Here is a 24,912-nt window from a genome sequence, read left to right on the forward strand (position 1 = left end):
TTCTAGAGGCAAAAGCTATAAATTTTGGGTCTGTTTGTTTCAGCTTTAAAAAAATAGATTTTCTCTTTGTATTTTTGAAAATAGATTTTCTAAAACTGTTTTTCAAAATATTACAAGTTTTTTTATATTTGTTTTTTCTAAAATGAAACACTTAATTTGACATCCTATAACATAAACATACATGACTGAAGACCAAAACTTAGGCAAAATCATAATTTTTTCAAAAAGTTGTATTTCAAAGATGATTTTTATGAAAATCTATTTGAAATAGCTTCAAAATTAAGTGATTTTTTGAAATTTTGATATCCAAATTTTTTTCCCATAAATAGATGAAATACCTAAAATCACATTTTAAGAATGATTATTCAAACAAAATTTTCATTTGAAGCTTTTATAAAAAATTTCTTTTGTAAAAATTTTTTTCACAAAATTTGATCACACTATAAAAATCATTTTTAAAAAAAGCCAAAACAAACGGGCCCTCTAGCTTCAAGTAAAATTAATTATGGAGACATAATCAATTTTACTTTTACCTAAACAAACATCTTAAAATTACTCAAAATCAATTCTACATCTCTAGAAGTGCTTTTGGCCTTTCCAAAAGCCAAACCAAACATGCATTAGTCTCTTAACTTCACTTTTATTATACTATTTGGTCTTTTTCGTCAATTTGTAGCAAAAAATACTTTAAATTCTGGTAACGTGGATATACAACAAAGCTCTAGGTTCAAATACTTATAATATGAAATAGAGCTTACGCTTTAGCTTTTTAGAGGATGAACAACCTGAAAGTTAAGTGAAAATCCTACTTATTATGTAAATGTTTAGTCACATTTAGATCTTGAGTCTTGTACATTCATGTTATGATAATTTAACTTTTTTTTTTGTCAGACTTTTTTTTTTTGCACCGGTTCCGACCTATATAGTAGATCGACTAATTCAACTCGTGCTACGGAGTTTCTGCCAGAAATTAAACTCGACATTCTCCGAATATCGTGCTTTATAGAGATTCGTTTGCCACTCGAATCCAAACACTTGGTTAATGTCAGACTTTGATATAATGAACCAAATAAAATAACAAAAATGAAATTATGAGGCTACATTATAACATTTTTTTTAATTAAAAGACTAAAATGAAATATTAAATTAAGAAAGTTAAGGAAGTTGAGTAGTATTAAATATGTCTATAATTAAATTCCAAACTGCCCTCTAAAATAAAAATACATTTAATGTAATAATTAAAAAGTTAACTAGAGCAGAGACACAAATATTGAAGCAAAATAAAATAGAGAGACAGTTGGTTTTGGGGTCCCTCATTTTGTGTCCTTATCTCCAACCTTTTTGTCTTTGTTCCTTTCTGGTCCGGTTTCTACTTGTTCATTCTCCACTTTTATACCTTTATCACTCCCCCACTTGCTTCACTCATGTCTTCTTCTTCTTCCTCCTCATCCTCTTCTTCTTCCTCCTCCTCATCATCACAACCAAATGTCACTTCTCACATCCAACCTTCTCCTCCTCCTCCTACTGATAACATTGACGCCCCTTCTTCCTCTCGTCAACGCTCCATGAATAATGAAGTCTGGCTTGAACCTGTTGTCGAAGCATTAGCCACTCAGGTTGCCATTGATGCTTCTCATTTTCATGGCCGTCTTTCTGCTGCTTCTGCTCTCGCCATTATTTTTCAGGTCACATTTTTATTTATTCTTGAATAATATTTTTATTTTGTTTTTCTTGAATCTATTAATATTTCAAATAATGGAATCTCAAGCATGTGTAAGTGTTAGCTTTTTCAGTTCCGAAAATGGACAAATTATTGGTCAAGTCAAACATTATGCAATGCAACCTGCAGAGATAACGCAGATTCTTTTTCATTTTCGTATATATATTATATATAGAAATTATTCTATTTTATCAATAAAATATTCAAAAAGTGATATATAAAGTAAGCTTGTTGTCCCAACCATATTATTTTTTTAATAAATTATATAATTTTTTTTAAGCAAAGTAGTATAAACCAAAAATGTAAAGAAAAAGAATACTACTTGAACCTATTAGTGAAAAATTAAATACATAAGTTACTATAGAGATTATGGTTATTAAGATGCTTTGAAGCATCCTAGAAAAAACTGTTCCTTAAAAACGGCTACTTTTACGTGGGTCATTTTCTAAACTAAATGTGTGTCCCTTTCATGAAAAGGTTTTTTTTTTTTTTGCTTCTTGTTGTTGTTCTGTCTCTGGTATAATGAAAAGGAGATAAATTGGGTTTGAATTTTGATGTTACCCTTTCTTGGCATGGATCTTTTTTTGACTCAACTTTTTAAATATTCTAGCTATATAGGCTAACAAATCCATGGTATACCTTTTTTTCTATCTAAAAACATCTTGTTACTAGCTTTTTTACTTTGTTTCAGAACCATTGTTTTCTTAAATTACACAAGGAGGGAACATATGAATAGTGATTCATGTCTCAAGATACTATAGTGTCCTTACAACTATATTATTATTATTATTATTATTATTATTATTATTATTATTATTATTATTATTATTATTATTATTATTATTATTATTATTATTATTATTATTATTATTATTATTATTATTATTATTATTTTTTAATAATTAAAATAGGTCATATATAAATATAAGCCAATTTGAAAGAAAAAAATATTTCTTATTATTTTTATTTTACTTATTGTTTTTTAATAGATGGAGCTTTGAAAATATTTAAAATTGGGTTCAGCTGTAGTTTCTGTCAGGTTGCATAATTCGTGACTATTTTATTAAATAATATTATTTACATTGACTGTATTATAAAACAATTTATCTTTTTAAATTTATTTAAGTGAGTTGAGAGTGTGATACAACTTTTCTTTAGCTACTTGGATTTTTCCCTAAGATTATATTCGTAGAAATCTGTAACTGGGTTGGATCTGATCTGGTGGAAGAAGTCAGGTTCAGTCTTCAGTGTTCAATGGCTATCCTAAATAAATTCTTTAGCATCATTTTGTAAACAAAATTTTAAATAAATTAAAAATTAAAACTAAATATTTTTACCAAAAGAGTGTATATAGAGAAAAGAATACCTCAATTAAATTTTTTATAATGTACTATCAATATATTACATATATTATAATTATAATTATAAAGTAGAAGACATTTTAGAAGATCAACCTATAAAATAAATAAATTAAACTCAGTACTCAAATTTATAAAAAATTTCAAATTAAACCTTTATCATTTTTATTTAAAAAGTAATTTAAAAATAGTAAATAAATAAAGAAAATTAATTCTTATTGTAAATAATAAGGTCCAATGTTGGGCAAAATAAATGAGTAAATAAAAAGTTAGATTATTTTTTGGAATTTCAAATTTAACAGAGTGAAATTCGATGGAATGAATATTTTATTTCATTTGTTTTGATAGTTTTATTTGAAATGTAATAAAAATGTTATTCTATTCCCAATAAAACAAATAAAACAAAAATATAGGGAAGTTGATTGTTTTATAGATTTTTAATATATGAAAATATTAGATAAAAAGTTTTTATTAAAAGGGACTTTGTGAGCATAATAATAATAATAATAATAATAATATAATAATAATGGACAATTGTTTAGATTATGTATAAAATCCAAAAGTCACATGGAGTCCAATTCTTGCCATGGTAAACCCATTCTCTTTGTATCTACTACTTATGCCCTCTCATTAGGTTATTTCCCAAAATAATTAAAAGTGTTTATACTTACATATAAGACTATTTGCGAATTAGTACTAAAATCCTTTAGTAAGACTATTTTAAAAAAAAGTACATTTCTTGTAAATTGTAAGTAGAAATAAATAATAATTTAGTAATAAAAACACACATTATTTCACCCTACTTATTTTGAATTTACCTAACATCATTCTAAAAGTGAAATAATTTAGTAATAAAAACATTGTCTTAAAAATGTTTGTTTGTGGAACATGTAGCTAGCAACATGACTGGATATTTGTCTTTTGGCTTGTTGGAAGTGTTTTTGTTGAAGTAGATAGATTCGATGGTTGAAACAACACAGAGCATTGACCATTACCTTTATTGGAAATGAAAGTGAAATATTTCTTGGGAGCCACACCACCTAGCTTACCTTTCATTTCATAATTGATAATACCATATAGTTTTAATATTTTTCATTTCATTTTCATACACACGCCTACATCAACAGTCACTAGTAGTAAGATTTTTATTTTTGACCTATGCTTTGGACCACATCATATCATATTACTATTATTTTCTAGGGCTATATCATAGCTCATGCATTGAACTATCTCATCCAAACTCCTCCTTTTGATCATATAACATTACAGAATATCTTTTCCATATCTTATGATTCCAAATATATCTTTATATATTCACATGTTGCAACTTCATTTTTATCTGTCACCATCTCACTTTTTCCTTCTTAATTGGAACATACACAACAGAATCTTGGATATTCTTCATCACTCAATCCCCTCATTTTAGATATTTTAGATATACATATACTCACTATTTCTATATGACATGATATTCTTTGGTATCAAAATAATATAATCAAATTAATTAAAAATTAATAATCTATCATAATTTTCTTGATATGGTTTTTGATGTTTTTTATGATTGGAAAAATGCATGCAGGTTTGTTCAACATGGAGGGAAGTGTCACGCTCGGATCTACTGTGGCAGAGGCTCACGAGACGCATCTGGCGCAGAACCTATAGATTGAGAGACACGTGGCAGCTAGAGTACATCTACTGGCATCGAACGGCTAGGAACTTCACAACAGGTAGACACGCTTTAGTTGTCCCACAATATGATCCAGGAGATCCTCACCAAACCCTCATCTGCCGTTGTCTCACTCTCTCCGACACTCACCTCGCCTGCGGCTTCGTCGACGGCACGGTTCGGCTATTCGATCTCACCACCGGTGCACACATTACAACCTTCTGGTCGAATCACGGTCATCTATTTGGTCCGTTCTCGCAATCCGTTTCGGGGATAGTAATTGCAAATTCCAACCTCACAACCATTGCGTTTGCGAGGTTAGATGGAGATGTGTACGTCGCGTTTATGAACAGGTCTGACATAATGCCCGGACCTATTGCAGCGCGACGTGCAATCTCCGGAGATGTTGTTAATAACGGAGTATTGGTGGAATTCGCGGGGTGTAGTCGTTGGTGGGTTGGTTTATTCGCCGGTCATGCCGGCGGGGCTTTTCAAATATGGGACGCGCTAACAGAACAGCGCGTGTTCGTTGGTGGTTCGTTAACCGATCCAGAAACGGTTCAAGGATGGCATATGTTAACCGAGTTAGTTGAACCGGTGGGTCGAGTAAGGGTAACAGAAAGAGAGTTTGTTGTTGCATGCACGAGTTCAAGATTGGTTTGTTTCAGCTTAAGAAACCCGGAGGTTTTATTACGTGACGTGGGGTCCACCACAGGTTTTGTTGTTGGTTCGTTGGATGTATGTCACGAGGTTTTTGTTGTGGTGGAAAGAAACGGTGTTGGAACGGTTAGGCGCGTGGGAGGTTTCGAGCGCGTGAGTAGTTTTAGTTTAAGAGGTTCGTGGTTGAGGGGTTTGTTGGGGTGCATGAATTTGGGGTATGTTATAACGTATTCTGGAGGGTCTGGTTTGTTGAGGGTTTGGGATATTCACGAGCGTAGGGCACGGTTGTGCATCACGCTCGGTGTTAGAGATGGCGGAGAAGGACAAGTTCATGGGAATAGTATGGTTGCGAATCAAACTCATGTGGCTATCTCTTCTAATGACTCTTCAATACATTTACTGGATTTTAGTGTACAGTGAAATAACATTTGGATAATTTATCTATTTGTAGGAGGATTATTATATCCTCACATTCATTATTAAAACTTTAAAATATTCCTTTTTTTATTTAATATCTAAAAAATCACATCTATTGTTATTGTCATTTTATCTTGTTCATTGCATAAGTTTATCATTTTTTATTATTTTTAGTGTATTACTATCAGTTGGCGCTTATATATACAGTTGATTTACTGTCTTATTTATAAGCAAATTCTAAAAATTTCAGACTTTAAAATGTTCAAATTCTTATTAGATATAATGACCCTGGTAGGAAACACAAGTTTCTTTTGCAGTATAAAATAATCTTTTATATATATATATATATATATATATATATATATATATATATATATATATATATATATATATATATATATATATATCCTTGACCTGATATCATATTTTTTTATAATGATCAAATATTGTCGTGATACTTGTAAATATATTATTTTTATTAACAAAATGGTAATTCTGAATTTTATTAAATAATTTTTTAATCATGTGTATATATAAATAACATAAATAATATATGAATAATATATGTTGATTATTTAATAAATTTATAAAAATAATTATTAGAATTAAGGCACCAGAATATATTCTATTTATCCGAATGAATATCATTTAATTTGTAAAAATTATTAAACTACAATATTGTCAAAAATATCATAATTTTCTCAAAATATATTATTAGTTTGAAGGCAGCATACATATAGTATTTTTTTTGACAGGGCATACCTATAGTATTAATTAAAGAATAAAGTTGACAAAAATTATATAAACAATTGGCGATGAATATCATTTCTAAGAATAATTATTTGTTAAAATAACATTTATTTTAAAATGAAATAAGATCATTAACTACAGATAGAGTTTTTCAATCTTAATAAATAAAGAATATAATTTGTCATTGAACATTGGAATATATAGGTTTTTGGTTTTACTAATATAGTATAGTTTTTTTTACAGTCAAATGGCAATGACCATTGTCACGCTTTTCTTGGGTAATGAAATACAAAATTTGTTTTGAAAGCATGCTTTGATTTTATCCTTTGCATATATACTCATATATACACTCACACGTGCATACATATAAGAAGTGATGGGTCATAGAGACTTTACAAATTTCAAATTGATTCATTAGCATGGCATCATTATCATGTAGAACTTGAACACATTTTATTCTAACCTAGTTCTTTAATATAGTATAATATCACGCTTCAAACTGTATATCTTCTGATTCAAAATCAAATCTCCATTCAGAGAGCACTGAGTCAAAGTATGAATCTGCCATACTAGTACATTATACCACCATTATTCTTTATTTTCGGTTCTGGTGAGGGTCAATTTGTAGTATTTACATACATTTATTAGAGTAGTATTTATCATCATCATCACGTATGCAAAACCAGTACAAATTTCGGTTTTATTCTTAACATGTTGGTTATAACAATGTTTCTATTACTCTAGGGAAGTAGATATTATTCTTAAATTCATGACAAATACTGTTCATTACGTAACTAATGAAAAGGACACTGCAATTTCTGTAACTAAGTACACACGAAATTAAATATATACTCCCTCCGTCTCATAATAAGTGTCTCATTTGCATTTTTTCCTTGTCTCAAATTAATTGTCCATTTACAATTCCAATGCATCAATCATTATTATTTTTCCACTATTATACCCCTATTTATTAACTTTCACGTTATTCAACTACTATTAATAGGGGTATTCTAGTAAATGACATTAACTTTTTTACTAAAACCAACACATCCAATCATTTTCTTAAAAACCGCGCATTGCTCAAATAGGACATTTATTATGAGACGGAGGGAGTATGTATTTTTCTTGAATGTTCCGTTAAGTCAATTCAATTGATAGTTTTGCAGAGATATCTAATAGCAACACATAAATTTAAATATACAATATATAAATAATAATGAAAGAATTCTTTATTGGGTAGTTGAAAAAATATAAAAAAAAAAATTGGAGAGAATAAATGAAAGACAAAGAGAGATAGACAGCAAGGTGGTAGGTCTAGTACTGCTCTCTAGTGCCTAGTCTCTCCTGCTTCTATCTCAAACCTTGTCTGTCTGTCATTGTGTCTGATACATCTATAACCTATATCTGTTGCTACTATATTTACATTCATAATTGAATAACATAGCTATATACCTATTTATAGCTAGCCCTGTGTAATTTCTGATCATATATTATGAATAATAGTAAAATTTGCTTGCTTTGCTGGTTGCCTCAAACTTGGCTGGCTGCATCTTCGAGGTGAGGCTGAAGCTCTCATTTACTATACGCGCATGGGATAGAATTAATTGATTGAGAATGGAATATAGTTTCTCAGTTTCTGACTATTATGACTTTCCAACTTCATCATCTTAATATGAAAATTATGTCTTCATCCCAACAACCTCTTCTGCCTCTCTAATGAATTTATTGCTTCATCACTTGAATTTTTTAAATAAATTCTCACTACTGTTTTCCAAAAATAATACACATGGTTTCTTATTATTGAATTTAATGTTGTTTCAAAGTTTTACTATGATGATTCCACTTTTTATCATGTTAATTATTGTCTTTAATTGTAAAACTTATTTGTACTTTTTATATCTCTTTTTAAATAAATGCTGTCCTTTGAACTTTTATCGTATATCCAAGTAAATAGTAATTTTTTTTGTTCTTTAATATTGTATATTTTAATAAAATAACTCAGCTCAATTATTATTTAAAAACTAATTATATATAATATTTTATTCCTTAAATTTGAATGATTATAATAGTAATTATAAAAAGTGGGTGATATATATTTTAACAAATTATATATTTCAACAACTTTTTGATAAAAGTACATTTTATAATAACTGATGGTGTGAATATTATAGTATGAAAATATTTCTTGAACACAAAAATCTAACTCAACACTAGAAAAAAAAATTAAGAATGTAGTCCATGAAATTTAATTCTTATTTTGATATGGTAATTTAAATTTTTTTTTGAGTTTGTCTTTTATATTAAATTTTATTTACAATGTTGACTTTGTGATTTGAAACATTGCTCATGACTAAAGATATTCTTTTAACATTTTTATTTGTTTTATATGACGTTGTTGTTTATTATCCAAAATGGATGATCCTCTTTGTCATTGATATAATTAGAGCTGTCAAATGGGCCGATCCGGCCCGGTGGACCAACGTGTTTTAATGGGTTGGTCCGACCCAACCCAACTGTTAAATAGGCCACATAAAATGAGTCTGACCTATTTTTCAAAGGCCCGTGCGGCCCGATGGGCCAGCCCGGCCCGTATTTTAATATTATAATTTTAATTTTATAAAAAAGATGTAATGAATAAATGCAATACAACATAAGTAGAAAGTCATCGTAAACGTATATAAGTGATGTTTAAAATATATATATATATATATATATATATATATATATATATATATATATATATATATATATATATATATATATATATATATATATATATATGAATACCACAAAATCATCCATGTAAAAGTATAAAGTAACTTAATATTATCACCAATACTTATCAAATTTTCTCTACATCTCACAACCATTTTCTTGATCACATCATTTTGAAAATATATCTTGATCCTCTTTAACTTTTCTTTATGACTTGAAAACACATTTATAAAATCATATCTTATCTCAATCTTTTTTCTCCAAAATTTACCAAAATCTTTTTTTAATGGGCCAGCCCGAAGCCCGCTTGGCCCGACCTGGCCCAGCCTATAAAAAACATAGGCCCAGTGGACTGGCCCAAAAAGACAGGGTCGTATTTTTTTAAGGTATTTTGCGGCCCGACCCGCGCTAAATTGTAGGGCTTATGGGTCGGCCCAATGGACCGAGCCCATTTTGACAACTCTAGATATGATATCTATAATTTGTTTTTTTAAATTTTTTAGTGAATAATTAGTTTATTTTTTATTTTTGGAAATTAATCAAAAGCAATTCTAGAGAGGTAGAATTAATTTTGAAATGATTTTTTAGGTGTTTGATTTGTTAGAATTATTTAATATTTTAAGGGCTACAATCAATTGTTAATTTTTATTTTTATTTTCTTATAGAAAACAATCTCATTCATTAGATAAAAAAGAGAGAGTACAAACATAGAGAAAGAAAATATGTTAGGGCATTTCCCATCCACACATTGACAACATCACTAATAATTAAGACTAACAAGCTATGGACATTAAAAAGTTTTGAGAGGATCGAAACCAAAAGGAAAGTACCAAACTAAAACTTTAATCTAATCAACCAAGCAAAGTTCTTCCACAAGAGACATGTGAGTTTTGGAACTCCAATCTTTAAATCTATCCAATTACGGATCATATATTTAGCTTTGACACTAGCTTTATCACGCTCAAATCGATTATTCAGGTTCACAATATTGATTAATCTCACAACTTGTGAATGAAACAATTGTTGACTGAAAAGAGGAGTTTGATTTGCCACATCCCTAGTAAAATTCTTACTCCAAAACACATTTCCTTCGTCCAATCTTCTTTGAGGCATTTCATCAAATATCTTGAGCACAAACTTAAAACAACCTAAGAGGGGAACATGGGGGAGGAACCTCCATGTTGTATAGCTTCCATAAAGGAGGGTGAGCCCCTACAAGAGGGAAAGTGACACCCATCAAAAGAGGGGAACATGGGGAACCCTTAGTTTAGACCTCTTACAATCAATTGTTATTTAGTTTGTGAAAAACTGGTTAATCGCGATTCTGAAGGAGGTGCATAAATAAATTTCTTTATTGGTTAAATGATTTTTTTAATTAAAGTCTGAGTATCTAAAACCTGATTGGTGTGGTTAAAAGTGTGGGCTTTTCACCCTCGGCTAGGGTTATATATATTATTTGGTTAGGTCCCCTCTGTGTAGAAATATGTTATTAGATTAAATGTAATCTATCCTCATGAAAGAGTAAGGAAGTTGTTATAAATGATCCTTTAGTCTTAGATGAATTTAGAATATATCATATAACCAAGTAAACATCAAGCATCTTGGTATTATATCTGTTGAAGCATCCTTAGAACACTCGTAATTGTGACATGTTTTAGTACCTACTAATTCATGTTGTCAAAACCATCATCCGGTCATGAATACTCAATCAACCATCAGTTTCCTCTAATCTAACTCCAAGCCAACAATTTAATCCTCTGCTAGAAAATCAAGTTGTTATCCTTTGGAAACCATCACTAAAGCTTGTTCTATGAAAGAATAACTTAGTTGTTTTCTCATTTAACATTCAAATTTGAGAGATAGTTAAGCATTAATACAAAATATACAATGTTACAAGCTTTACATGACAAAATGTACCAATTTGTGTGGGACAAGACTTGCTACGAGTACAAAGGATGCAAAATAGCATCCAACAAGTAGTCAAAGTCTTAAAAGATCAAATACCAACCGACAGTAAACAAAAAGGAAACTATATAAAGACTCACTCTCTCACTGTTTTATTCATGACAGTGCATAACATTGAAACAACTTTGTGAATAAAATGTTGAAGATTAATTTAAGAAGAAAGGAAATTTAAATTTAACAGAAAAAATGTTTAGAGAATAAGCTCTACTCAAAGAAAGAAATAAATAAGCAATAAAATAAGCTCTACTCAAAGAAAGAAATCAAGAAAAAAGCTGCTGGTGATAACGAGCAGGTACGCTAGCATAGAGGGTATACCATGAAAGCACATCTGTTGTATTTTGTTGGCACTACCATTTTGTATACGAGTTCCAATTATGTGGGTGTCATCTACATCCAGTACTTCAAGGACTTTGAACAAATCCATGATTGCAATTAAGCAGTCGTTTGTTTGATTTACTTGTACTCTAAGTTATTTGAAGATTGTATATGGATCAAAGGCGAAGATCCTTTGGTGTCTGCTTCTCCCATTATGAAATGTAGAGATATGGATGATATGTTTGATGATTATGTTAATCATCTGGTACTAGATAGGCCACGATGTACCATAGCTGAGAACTATTGGAGCTACGTAGATTGTTATATTTGGTGGCTCTTCAGATGGTACATCCTTATACGGTTGTAGCAACCTGCCCTAAAAATTAAGCTTTTAGAGTCGCCACCTATTCTGAAGGGCGAATAGGAAACCCTACGCAGATATGAGATTCAGGGTAAGTTATTATAATCAGGTCGAGGGAAGGTGTTAGGCACCCTCGACCCTTTCCTATTGGCTTTGAATCTAAGGTAAAGGTTTATAGCAAAATTATAGAGGTTAAATAGCTAAGGAAGAGAATAGGGTGAAAATTGAGATTTAGAACTGAATTGAGATTTGAAGGGGGGAGACTCGCCTTGTTGCCAAGTGCCTACGTACCTCCTTATGGAGGATCAGAGTCAACGTAGTTCGGGCTACGGGTTGTACGCCCTTAAGGTTTGAAATTTGATTGAATGTGAGTTTAGAGGCTTTTTGAGTGGCCTATCGTAGTTTTGAATTTGTGATTTGAAAGGGATGAAAATCCGTAGTTTAATTTGAAGTGTTTTGAATGTTTGGGCGTACAACCCTGGTTTGATATGTCACTGTTAGATGCGGTGATCAATAGATTTGATCATTATAGCTAACAGATTACGGGGCATTGCTGGTTACTCGGATCGATAGATTGATCGTCGCTGGCAGCAAATTGAATGTATTTTAATTTATGTATTTTATCTCTCGTCTAATGCGACTAATAGATTTAGTCGGGCCGAGGAGAGCATTGATTAAGGATAAATGTTTTATTATTTTTATCTCTCGTCTAATGCGACTAATAGATTTAGTCGGGTCGAGGAGAGAATTATTTAGGGATTAATGGGATTGGGAAAATCCTAATATTTACACCTTTATAGGTTTTTGTGATTATAATAATTAAAACTATTTAAATAAATTAATCGAAATGATCGAGATAATCGGATAATCCTAATTAATTATAATCCTACTCCTAATTTATCATCTTAATCCTATTTTAAATAAATTAACTAAATCAAATATAATTAATTATTAATTATTCTAAATATTTAAACAATATAATAAATAAACATATAGAAAACCTGGTTTTTTTTATTGTGTGTGGCAGCTCTGTGGAGTTCCATGATAAGGATGCCATGTTGTACGTTAGATTTGGATGGTAGAGAGATCCTGGGGCTGATAACAAAGGTGTATGGTGGACTTTCCTGGAAGCGTTCCACCTGATTTAGGAATTAACCCTAGCAAGCAAAATTCAAGAAAAATAAACATGCCCTGGGTATCGAACCCAGGTCTCCTAGGTTCCCAGCAAAAGCCTCCACCGTCTCTGCTAAACATGCAAGCTGTTAGACAAACACATTGGGAACAATAAATATAAAACCATGCTATAAACAGAATGAGGTCAACGCAAACCCATGTGGGCCCCAGCGCCTCTCTCCATCGACCCACTTGCCTTCTCTTCAATCTATTTTCTGGAAAAAGAAAATCTCAACAAGATTCATACTCACTAAAAATTTCTCTCCATCAATCTTATTATACTTCATATCAAGAAAACAAATAATCAGGGAGAGAGTATCGGATTAGAAAGAAGAATTGTCGGAGGGGCTCCGATCGGGACCCAAGAATTCCGGTGGACTCGGAAGCTGGCGGTGATCGGAAACGTGACGGTTCTGTGGTGTCGTGACGCTCACGGCGAAATCGGACCCGTGTCCGGTGGCGGCTCGCGCGGAGGGGCTGAGCGGCGCTTGGTTGTTCGGCCGCCGGTTGTTCACGTGGAGGATTCGCGGCGGCGTGATTGAAGGTTGCTCGCGATGGGGCTTTGTCTTCCACTTCCATAATCTGAAAAAAAAGAACAATAACAACTTTGTTTTTTTTGGGAGATTTGGGTGTGGTTTACTTTGAATCTTTGCCCCAATAACAACCTGCAAGTTGCTGTTAACTATATGATTTTTTTTTACTCTGCAAACATAAGAAGAACGTATGCGATAATAACAGAGGTTATTGCTTGTTTCATTAGATGTATAGATAAAAGAAAACCATGTGTTATTTGTCCAAAAGAACTTGATAGCTAGTATAGTAAAAAAACCTACGAGATCTATTAGTAAAAATCTGTACAAAGGTGGAGAATTGTATAGAAAAAGGCTATGATTTATGAAAGTATTAGTATCTACAAATGTTAAAAGTGTGTGTGCAAAATTATGAATGAATATGTGCAAAGGTTAGTGTACGTGAATTGTTAGGTAAAGGGGTTTAACAAATACAACCAGAAAACCTTTTTTGTCTGTGAGGAAATAAGGATTTCCTCCTTTCCAATATTTTTCCGGCCCCCCTGTACAGTAAAAAAAGTGTTATATTTATATTAGTCCCAATTAGGGTTTTCTATACCTAATGGGCCTATTGCCCAACTAACCTAACAATTAAAAATAATTTTGATAATAATATTTACATTAATGCTAATAATCCTAATATATAATTAATAAAACTAGTTAATAATAATGTATACAAATTCTATAAGAATAATGTTAAAATAATATTAATAATAATATCACCTAATATTAATATTAATATTAATAATAAAATTACCAATATTAAATACTAATAGTTAGAAGTAATAAAAATTACTAATAATAATTCAAAATAAAAAACAAATGCAAATGTTAGTAAAAAAATAATATTAACAAATGATGAAACCCTTGAAACACCTGTTAATCGCACCCCATTTATTTCTCAGGATATTTTATAAGAGGGCGGGTTTGACAATAGGAATGTCAAACCCCATGACTCTTAATTTTGACCCTTAATGAATTAAAATATATAGATCTGATCGGGCAAATTTTGGGGTATGACAGCTGCCCCTGTTCAATCTTCTTAAACCTGAAGAGTCGGATAGGCACGTCTGCCTATCGTAATCTAAAGGTAGAAGATGATTGAACACTGAAATGCCCTGAAATTTGCCTTTGTTGGGAAGAAATTCCATGGGAGATGGGCTTACAGATGCCACCCAAGGTAAATACCCCTCTCTTTTGAATGCGAAGCAGATGCTTTCGAAAGGAATCACTGTGTTTCGATTGTAGCACGGCCTAAAAGGCAACCTGAGTTATGATGCATGCGATGTATGATGCAGTAAGCTTCTCAAAATAAATGAGAGCGATGTTTGTATATGCATTATGTATGAATGAGATATGCAATTGAAAGATGCATGATTGTTAGTTATGTAAATCGAAGTGTGTTAATAATTCTGAAAAGAAAAACAACACCTCTGATTGTTGTTGACGGAGAAGATCACTGCCGAGGGACTAACGTGATAAACCCAGTTGAGGAATCATTTGAAAAACCCTGTGTATGCCTGGAAAAGCTCCTAGAAAGGATGGAATACGTCTTGAAGAAGACTTCCTGGAAAGGTTCCTGAAAAGGAATAGCGAGGACCTTCTGTTGATTGTGTAATTGGCTTGCTATGGCCAGCAAGCCTCCGCAGTTTGTGGACCTCTCACTTACCATAGTCCTGGCAAGCTACTCGCAGTTTGCATCTCTCACTTACCATAGTGCTGGTAAGCTACTCGCAGTTTGTATCTCTCACTTACCATAGTTCTGGCAAGCTATGCGCAGTTTGTATCTCTCACTTACCATAGTTCTGGAAAGCTACGTCGCAGTTTGTATCTCTCACTTACCATAGTGCTGATAAGCTACTCGCAGTTTGTATCTCTCACTTACCATAGTTCTGGCAAGCTACGTCGCAGTTTGTATCTCTCACTTACCATAGTTCTGGCAAGCTACGTCGCAGTTTGTATCTCTCACTTACCATAGTTCTGGCAAGCTACGCGCAGTTTGTATCTCTCACTTACCATAGTGCTGGTAAGCTACTCGCAGTTTGTATTTCTCACTTACCATAGTTCTGGCAAGCTACTCGCAGTTTATATCTCTCACTTACCATAGTTCTGGCAAGCTACTCGCAGTTTATATCTCTCACTTACCATAGTGCTGGTAAGCTACTCGCGGTTTGTATCTCTCACTTACCATAGTGCTGGTAAGCTACTCGCAGTTTATATCTCTCACTTACCATAGTGCTGGTAAGCTACTCACAGTTTATATCTCTCACTTACCATAGTGCTGGTAAGCTACTCGCAGTTTGTATCTCTCACTTACCATAGTGCTGGTAAGCTACTCGCAGTTTGTGGACCCCAATAGGATTGCTTGCTATAGTTCTAGCAAAATTTACCTGCATGGAAAAGATTCACCTGTTCGGAGACTCACGACTCGAGGGTCGGAGAAAATACACCAATCACAACACGAGGGTTGGAAACTAGGCTTTTGTAGTATGATTTGAATTTTGATGTAATAGTGAGACAGGAACTGATTACCAGACGGGAACTGGGTTTAATGATGGTTTGGACTGCCAATAGAAATTGGGCTTTTTGTGATGTGTAAATGCACTAGATGATATGCGTATGCTAATGCGTATGTATGTATGCTAATGATGATGCAATCCCGAGATTTTTATCTCCTTAAACCCATTGAGCTTGTTTACTCCATGCTTGCACTTATACCCTGACTATGCTTATGCTGGCTTTGTAATGTTTATGTATGCTTATGCTTATGCGTATGTTTGGTTGATGTAATGAGTGGAACGAAGTAATGTCTTCTGTAAGATTACCTGAAAAGGTCTTTTTGGAATGGAAGTGAATGTTTGTCTTAAAGAAGACTATCTGAAATGATTTATCGAAATGGTAGCAATTTGTCCTAGAGAAAACCACCTGTAAAGGCTCTTAGAGTAGATAGAAATTTGTCTTAAAGAAGATTTCCCGAAAAGGTGTGGTGTAATGTATCAACCAATGTGTGTAAATGCATGATTTATATGTATTTGTATGATGCTCCAATGACAGGTTGTTAATAACCAAAGCGTGTATATTTTGCTAATGTTGTAAGGTTGTTGGATAAGGTAGGGTGTGATGCTAGCGCGATTTCTCAATACCTGTTTTGTTTGAACTTTGAAGATCGTAGTTAGGAGAAAGATTTGTTCGATGTTGTAAAGTGCGAGAACGCCTTTTTCCTTTTGTCGTGTGTCTTGCGAATTTGATATCCATTGCCCCAGTATTTTCATGGAGAAAGATGCTTATGAGGGAAGTGCCCCAGGAAATAGCCTCGTCGGATGCTTTGCCGTTTAGATTAAAGGGTGTGCCCTTGGTTTCCATGATATGGAGGACTATCCATAGTGTGTTATCCTTCTGAATTTGAATTCTCCCCATGTCTGACATGCCCCTGTTTGAGATTGCTTTGAGATGTGCCCCAAGTCGATTGAACCTTAGGAAGACTGCCCCTAGTTAATAGGATGTTCGATTGTATGCCCCCGTGCTCCTTGAAATTTTTGCCCCCTGTTTAGGAGAACCCTCTGGATGTGGTTCCCCCGACTCCAGGGTCTTTATTAGAAATGATCACCTTTGATTAAAACCAATTTCGAGATTTCCTCGATGCTAAGTGTATACTCGTAGATGGTGTTGTACCTTTTGAGAAGTAGCTCCAATGGAATGCGTATGCAAGTTTTGAAATCGAAGTCCGTTATGAATTAGGACTGGATGGTTTTGAAAAGAATGCTTGAAGAAGCATAGTGATTAGAAGTTGTTTTAACAAACATAGGAGTCAGTATAACAAATTCCTGCTTAATATGCTTTCGTAGTTAACCTTGCCTCAATTAGGACTTTTAAATGTTGTAACTTGGCCTGGTTCATGTTTTAAGAAACAATGGATATAAGGCTCAAAATTTTATTTATCCCACCCCTTTCTCCTTGATGTTCTCCAGATCCTAAAAATTCGCCTAATCCAATGGATGTGCTTTGTTTGCAAGAGAATCGTTTCAGTTTCGATGTTGAGCAGAAGCCTTAGCAGAGATCCAAACTTTGATGACATATGTTGTAAAGATCCAAGCATTGATGTGAAGCTTTGATGGTTTAGCAGTCACCAGATTATCCTTTGTATTTCGCCTTTGTTTTTATCCCTTATTTTTGCATGAACCAATTTCTTTGAGTTTGGTTCATCGGGATGCCCTAATTTTTGCCTAAGTCATTTTTTCATTTTGACTTAGCGGGCGTTTTTCTCCTTTCTTTTTTTTAATGCTCCTTTGGAAATATTGATCCTTGGATATTTGACTGTTGTGACTGCCATGTTGATTTTGAAAGCTTCGACTTTGATACGTCCTCGATATTGAATGATATATTGAGGAAGAAGATGTTACGAATGTTATCTCCATTGCCTCCTCAATCTTTGATGAATGCGAGGAAGAAGATACGCTTGAACCTTTGTTTGACCCTTGTGCTTGAATCCTTGCTTGGATTGACTGATTCTCTTGACAACCAAAATACACCATTGAATTAATCGAAGTCTACCCTGCCCCTGGTTAAAATCAAGGTTTATTTGAAAAGTATAAACAAACTCCAACTCCTGGCTCGACGGGGGTAACGAGGGATTAACATCCTTATATCTCCACTGTTTAGGAATTGAAGCAATGCCTGTACATCCTCGGCTCGGTCTTACCTTGAAAGCATACGTTTAGCTGGACTTAGTCATTTGTATTCGTCATTCTCCCTCAAGTTTGTTAATAATTCTAAAAATAGAAGTGTGCGACTAGAAAGTCGTAGTAGTGAGCGAATGAATCGACTCCAAAACCTGCATGGTCATCTTATTAGAGTTGCTAATCCGAAGGTACAACTTTTATCCTGAGCGACACTTAGCAATCGTATGGGTTGAAATTTTGACATGGTAAACACCTATTGGTTCTAGGGACAATCTCCTTTGTAAGTCCGTTGACCTTTGTTTCACTCCTTAATTCTTAGACTTGTAGAAGTAAAAGGGCAACCTCGAATTTTCCTTGGGCATGTCGAATCTGTCGGGAATAAATTTGTTAGCGGTGGGTTTTCGTCGTATCGGAACTTCATGAGTTTCCTTTGACTAAACCTCTTTTGCTTTTCCTAAGGATAATATCACACCATTTGCAACCTCCAGATTTTGTAGATTGATAAAGGAAATCTATGACCCCTTTTGCCCCTTGGTGTGGAGTTAGCACAGGTCGCCTTCCCTCCATCGTAGTTATGCCTCTTTGTTCAGGATATTTCCCCAGTTGGATAAACCCTTGCCCCCAGGTTATCGTAGAGCGTCCTTGCAAGTTTGGTATGTTCTAAGATGAACCCCTTTATGACTAGATACATCTTGAGTGTATCTATGAGGGAACTTCTTTGTTGAACTAATCCTTGCTCGATAACCTTTGTTGTATTTACAATCCTGTTTCGAAAGGCGTGGACATGCGGCTGCGGGAGGCGTGGTGAAAGACATCCTTTTTTCTCCTTGTAAGGCTAAGTTCATTCTCGATAATTCATCCTCCTTTCTCCATAGTCTATGATCCTTTTGATTTTTTTGTGAGTCTCGGGAAATCGGCTAGCGCGGTAAGTAAGGATGTGGGCGAAGATGCAAATGTAAATGTATGAATGCATGAAAATGCAAATGCATGCGTAGGCGAGAGACTCCTCGTGTTGTAACTCCATGTATGCAATCACTACGCCAAACAAGTGAAAAGACAGCGCTTTTTTTGGCTTTAGGCAGCGCTTTAAAGCGCTGTCTATTCCACCGCTGCCGTAGGTAAAGGCAGCGTTTTTTTTCACCTTGAAAGCGCTACTAAAGACCCCCTTTAGCCAGCACTTTTACTTATAAAGCGCTGCTAAAGGCCAAATTTAGGTAGCGGTTTTTCTAAAAGCGCTGCTAAAGGTCCCCTTTAGGCAGCACTTTTCTCAACTTTAGACAGCGCTTTTCATTAAAAGCGCTGTCTATTCCCCCTATCTAAAAATTGTTTTCACTTAAAACAAAGCGCTGCCTATTATAAGTCAGCATATATGCACCAGATTTTCTCCATTTTTGCACCAGGTTTTTACCAGAATTTGCACCAAAATTTCATAAACTTGAAACAAATTTGTAGCTTCAATATAAAATTTGAAACAACAACATCAATATACATATTCAATCCATACACTAAGAGAATACCGAGAACAATAACTCATACAAAATCTCATAACCTAAGTTATGTCAACATGGATTCTATACAAGAGGATTCAATTTTAAAAAAACCTAAGTTATGTTAACAATTACAAGCATTTTCATGGTGAATTCTTCCTAAGAGCTAAGACAAGTTGTTCATTCTTGAGAGTATTCAAATGCCTTCTTCATAAGATAAGGGTACATCAAAGTATCCTCACACCACAACGAAGTTGTTGCATAATATTGAAGAATTATTTAATGTCTGTTTTTAGAAAAGGGCCAGATAGTTTTTCCTTGCCTTTTACCTTTAATTTCTTCTGTAAAGCCAAATAGTTTTTCATCTCATTCTGCAGCCTGAAAGATAAAAGAATAATTTGTAAATATTTCCAAAATTTCACCTTCCAGCATAACATTGGTATTCCTACCTTCTCTTTTGAATCAAAATACTATTCAGTGCCTTTTCATGAAAAGGATTGAAAAGAGAAAATATCACAGGCTACAGCAACCGCCTGCATCCTAACTCGGTAATCAAAGTCTAATAATCGACCTTCTACAGATGTTGCTCGGTTGAAAGGATAACAGTAATTACTAGGATGAAATTATGTGGGCATTGAAAATTAAAAACAAAACTGCTTAGTTGAAAGGTATTCAGAAATTACTAGGGTGAAATTATGAGGGCATTGAAAAATGAAAACAAAACAAAACTATACAACATAAACATACATTAAATAAAAACAAGAATGTCTGTTAAGCAGCTTACTGATAATTTCAAGTGATTCTCTCCCAAAAGGATCTGCCGCATAGAAAGCTTTGGCACATTGTAGAGCACTAATTCGTATATCCACAGACTTATCAGAAAATCTTTTCAGAAACTCCAGAAAAAGATCATGAAACTTCTATGCAACACGGTGTTCAGGAAGTGCAAAAAGTTTCCCCACCAAATTAACAGCTTTTAACCGAACATCAACCTGATCAGCCTACAAAATTGATTGTAAATATAATAAAAATGTTAGAATAAGAATATCAATATATTAGGAGAAAAGGAACAGAATAAACGTGTCAAAAACTGATTTCGGCCAATTGAATCCAGCGTGTAGCATTTGAGGCGCACACTGAAAAACTTGAAAGATGATTCCATGATAAAATTCTTTGAGCCCGCTGCCCACGGCATCTCTGTCATATATACAAGAAGATAAAAAGCTGCAAATTATGAGGTTCAGCTCATCATCCTGAGCAGAATTTCGGATTACTGATGCAGCAAGTTGATAAGAAGCATAAGTTGCATCCTGTTGCAAAAAGAAGTTATAAAATATAAATATAACTAACAAGTGAATTGACAAATGAAATTAAGTTCTATTTTCAGATATAATATGACATTTTACAATTTATATAACATTCTATTTCAATTATATTTTATAATAATACATTTAAATATGTAAAAGTTTAATATTGGCTAATATATTTTAGTTAATGAAAAGGTTTTAAAATCTAATATAATAATAATAGTAACAAAAGATGTTATTCATATTTAACTAGGTAAGCATGCTAGAAATAACAATAATGATGCAATAGAGAGAACACGTGGTAGGAGCTAGGTTTACTCACGTTTCCAATACCAGTGCCTCCAAGTATTAGTCCTGATAAAGTCAAGGTCCCTGTGAGCTGGCAAAGGCTATTGACTACCGGTTTGCCTAGTTTTAGACCACTCATATTCAACTCCGAAAACCTACAATGAGAATATTTAATTTAAACTTCTATATGCCCTAAAATAATACAATTTCTGCCAAGATGCTATGTAAGAAAAGGATGGTGGCACCGGCATATTGATTCTACCTTTTTAAAGTAGAAAGCTTGGATAGAAGATTAACTAAAGCATTCCCAGATACAGGGTTGTTGTGTCCTGTCAAAAGTAAACTACCCATTATGCAAGAAATATTACATGTATCAGGGAATTAAAAAGAGCTGTAGGTTATCTGATAGAACAGAGGTAATGGAGAAAGTTATTTTATTACTGAATATGAAAACAGAACAGAATTCCAGAGCTGCTGCTCCTCAGTCAGAGAAATAATTCTCTCACTGCCTAAACCCTAATGAAGAAAACAGAAAATAATAATCCTACTAACTACTGCCCCATACACTCCTATTTATATGGGGAATACTAACTGAACTAACTCCTATTTATTTGGATGATAAAAACTAACATACTAAGCCACTCCTAATTATTTGCGGAATAAAATCTAACTAATTGAGCCAACTCCTAATTATTTGGAGAATACTAATTAATTGGGCCAATTACCCAATTAATTCACTTTCTTATTCTTTCTCACATACACCCTCCATTGTTTAGGCCCAACAATGTCTCTATTAACTAACACATCCCCATCATCACTTGTGGGGTCCAATCCATTCCTATCATTATCATACCTATACAAAGGTGTGAAAGTACAGATTTAGAGTCCAATGCATCAGCAATTTTTTGAATGGTTCTGGATGTGATACTGCAGTTCTCTACATTCAAGCTACAAAGAGCTATACAAAAAGATGCAAGTAAATTAAAGTCAAAAGATATCCACAACAGGAATCCACATACAATACAACCATACTATTTGAAAGACCATAAGTGTACCACAATAATGGACTTGAAGTATCAGCTAGATCCGCAAACAAACCAATGATGAGTTTAAATACATCCTGAAATCAAAAGAACAAATATATTTATCCAACAGGAGAAAAGAAACGTTCGCACTCACTTACTCGAGTTTCAATTCAATTAACATTCCTTATGCATAATACTAATAAACAAGTACCCTTAAATGCCTGTCTTCAAAAGGGGGTTCAGAAGCCATGACTCTAAGTAATTCAATGACGCAAATGGCAACCACAAGTTTGACATCCTTATCCTCATGACAAAGCAAACCACCATAAACCAAAGCATCAATCAACGGCTTCAAAGCAACATCTCGTTTCTTTGAAGCTTGTACACCCTTGGCTACTTCCGGCTGAGGAGACTGTTCTAACTTAGACAAAGCATCTGCAACTTTCTACAAAAGAGAATAAAATAACAATGAACAATAGTAGTAGTAATTCAACTGATTCAGTTATATTCTCAGGAAAAGTAACTATTATTCAACTGATTACTATATAATCAAACGAATTCACCTAAGCAAATCCCTAACTAGGAGGATCTTACGGGTGCATATACTGCATTAGAGTTACAGCACTATCAATTGCACAATCCAGAAACTAACGAGTAGCGACTATTGAATTAGGTTTCTATCATGGATGAAAAGAAAACAACAAAAAGAAGTGGGTAATACAGCAACCGCCTGCATCCTAACTCGGTCATCAAAGTCTAATAACCGACCTTCTACAGATGTTGCTCGGTTGAAAGGATAACAGTAATTACTAGGATGAAATTATGTGGGCATTGAAAATTAAAAACAGAACTGCTTAGTTGAAAGGTATTCAGAAATTACTAGGGTGAAATTATGAGGGCATTGAAAAATGAAAACAAAACAAAACTATACCTGAAGCCATCCACTGCCCTGAAGCTTCAATCGAAATCGAAATTGAGCTCATCGACGAAATCATCGGCCGCGATTGAATTCTCTATTTTGATTTATTAACCGAATCTGCAGAACCCTGAACAATATCAAAAATCAAGAACCCTAAAAATTGGGGAAGATGATGCAAACCAGAATTTGCGATAAAATAGAACTCTAACAACAATAGTTGCTGGGTCAAATCCAACTTCGCTAGAATGATATTAACCATAGGTGACGACCTTCATCTTTGCAAGCAACTTCTGCGATGACTGTTTGGCTTCAACAGTGTGGCTTGGTTTTAGGGTACCACTTCTCGTTGTGTAGTTAGAAACGATGAAAGACCAACAAAAACGATGCGAGATTGCATGTGGGTCTTGGTCGATTCTGGGCGTGAGCATGATTTAGGGTTAGGATTGTTGTTGATAGCGGCGGAGAAGAAAATGATAGGAAGAAGACGAGAGATTATCGAGATAAGAGAGAGAGTTTTGCGTTAGATTGAAAAGAAAATGAAAAATGAAAAAATATAAAAATCCATTGGTGAAAAGCGCTGCGTAAGCCCACCCTTTAGGCAGCACTTTTACATAGCGCTGCGTAAGCCCATCCTTTAGCAACGCTCGCTCAATGCGCTTTTTAAAACCACCCTTAGGCAGCGCTTCTTGAAACCACTTCACCCCTTTAGGCAGCGCTTTTATAGAAAGCGCTGTCTAAGGTATATGTCAAAATTTCCGTGTTTTTTAAAAGGACTTTTACCAGCGCTTTTGGTAAGAAGCGCTGCCTAAGGTGTGCTGCCTAATCTTATTTTTGGCATAGTGAATGCAGATGTGTAACATATGATCCTAGGGATAGCCTTAGAGGCGACATTAGACCCTCGTGGAATCTTTGCAGGATAAATGTTATGACACGCTAAGGGAACTCCCTTAAATTCGAGAGTATGCAGAAGGTAGCGGCTGGTGACCGTTCAAGACAGTCACCAAATCTCACGGCCATCGAGAGGCCGATCAACGTGTACCAATGAAGTTGTCCTTGGTAGGGAGGTTCTCTATGCGGAACACAACCTATATAAGGACGATATCGGATGAAGTGAAATCCCTACGGGCTAGGGATAAAAGATGTACAGATGGAAATCCAAAACCCTACAAGTTAGAGGGTGCGCGGGAACAAACATGGAGTGACCGTTCAGGACAGTCACTAGATCTCGTGGCCATCGAGAGGCCAATCGAACGCATGCTAATGAAGTTGTCCTTCGGGGAAGGACGCGTCGTTGTGAAAACACATGGATGTAAAAGAAAATCCCTATAGGCTAGGGAGTACGTAGGAGTAAGCATGGGGTGACCGTTCGAGACAGTCACTAAGTCGCATGGCCATCGAGAGGCCAATCGACGTATGCTAACGAAGATGTCCTTTGCGGGAAGGACATGTTTTGGAGTTAGAATCCCTATAGGCTAGGGAATGCGTAGATGTAGGCACGAGGTGACTGTTCAAAGTAGTCACTGGATCGCATGACCATC

The 24,912-nt window shown here is 34.1% G+C and overlaps 1 protein-coding gene and 1 long non-coding RNA gene across 9 annotated transcripts; one reads left to right on the forward strand and one right to left on the reverse strand.

Annotated features, from left to right (window-relative positions):
• Positions 1 to 1,378: 1,378 nt before the first annotated feature.
• Positions 1,379 to 5,914, forward strand: LOC131617750 (transcriptional regulator STERILE APETALA). Its single transcript, XM_058889003.1, has 2 exons — positions 1,379 to 1,685; positions 4,658 to 5,914. The coding sequence occupies exons 1-2, from the start codon at positions 1,425 to 1,427 to the stop codon at positions 5,822 to 5,824; spliced, it is 1,428 nt and encodes a 475-aa protein (XP_058744986.1). The 5' UTR covers positions 1,379 to 1,424; the 3' UTR covers positions 5,825 to 5,914.
• A 13,894-nt stretch (positions 5,915 to 19,808) lies between these two features.
• Positions 19,809 to 23,994, reverse strand: LOC131615666 (uncharacterized). 8 transcript variants are annotated; one of them, XR_009287904.1, is made up of 9 exons: positions 23,631 to 23,990; positions 23,387 to 23,501; positions 22,667 to 22,900; positions 22,486 to 22,550; positions 22,284 to 22,388; positions 21,693 to 21,759; positions 21,465 to 21,585; positions 20,620 to 21,145; positions 19,809 to 20,213 (listed from the first exon to the last, which is right to left on the reverse strand). It is a non-coding gene; the product is annotated as an uncharacterized LOC131615666 (long non-coding RNA). The 8 variants fall into 8 exon arrangements; XR_009287907.1 differs by having other exon boundaries at positions 20,620 to 20,836; positions 20,971 to 21,145; positions 21,693 to 22,550; positions 23,631 to 23,994; XR_009287906.1 differs by lacking the exon at positions 22,284 to 22,388.
• Between the last annotated feature and the right edge of the window lie 918 nt (positions 23,995 to 24,912).

The sequence above is a fragment of the Vicia villosa genome, linkage group LG7, assembly GCF_029867415.1.
Source record: "Vicia villosa cultivar HV-30 ecotype Madison, WI linkage group LG7, Vvil1.0, whole genome shotgun sequence".
In the NCBI taxonomy this organism is placed as follows: Eukaryota; Viridiplantae; Streptophyta; class Magnoliopsida; order Fabales; family Fabaceae; genus Vicia; species Vicia villosa.

Coding starts and splice junctions, on each gene's coding strand:
- LOC131617750 (XM_058889003.1), top strand. CDS start 1,425: ATGTCTTCTTCTTCTTCCTCCTCATCCTCTTCTTCTTCCTCCTCCTCA. Junction 1,686..4,657: donor CTCTCGCCATTATTTTTCAG/GTCACATTTTTA, acceptor AAATGCATGCAG/GTTTGTTCAACATGGAGGGA.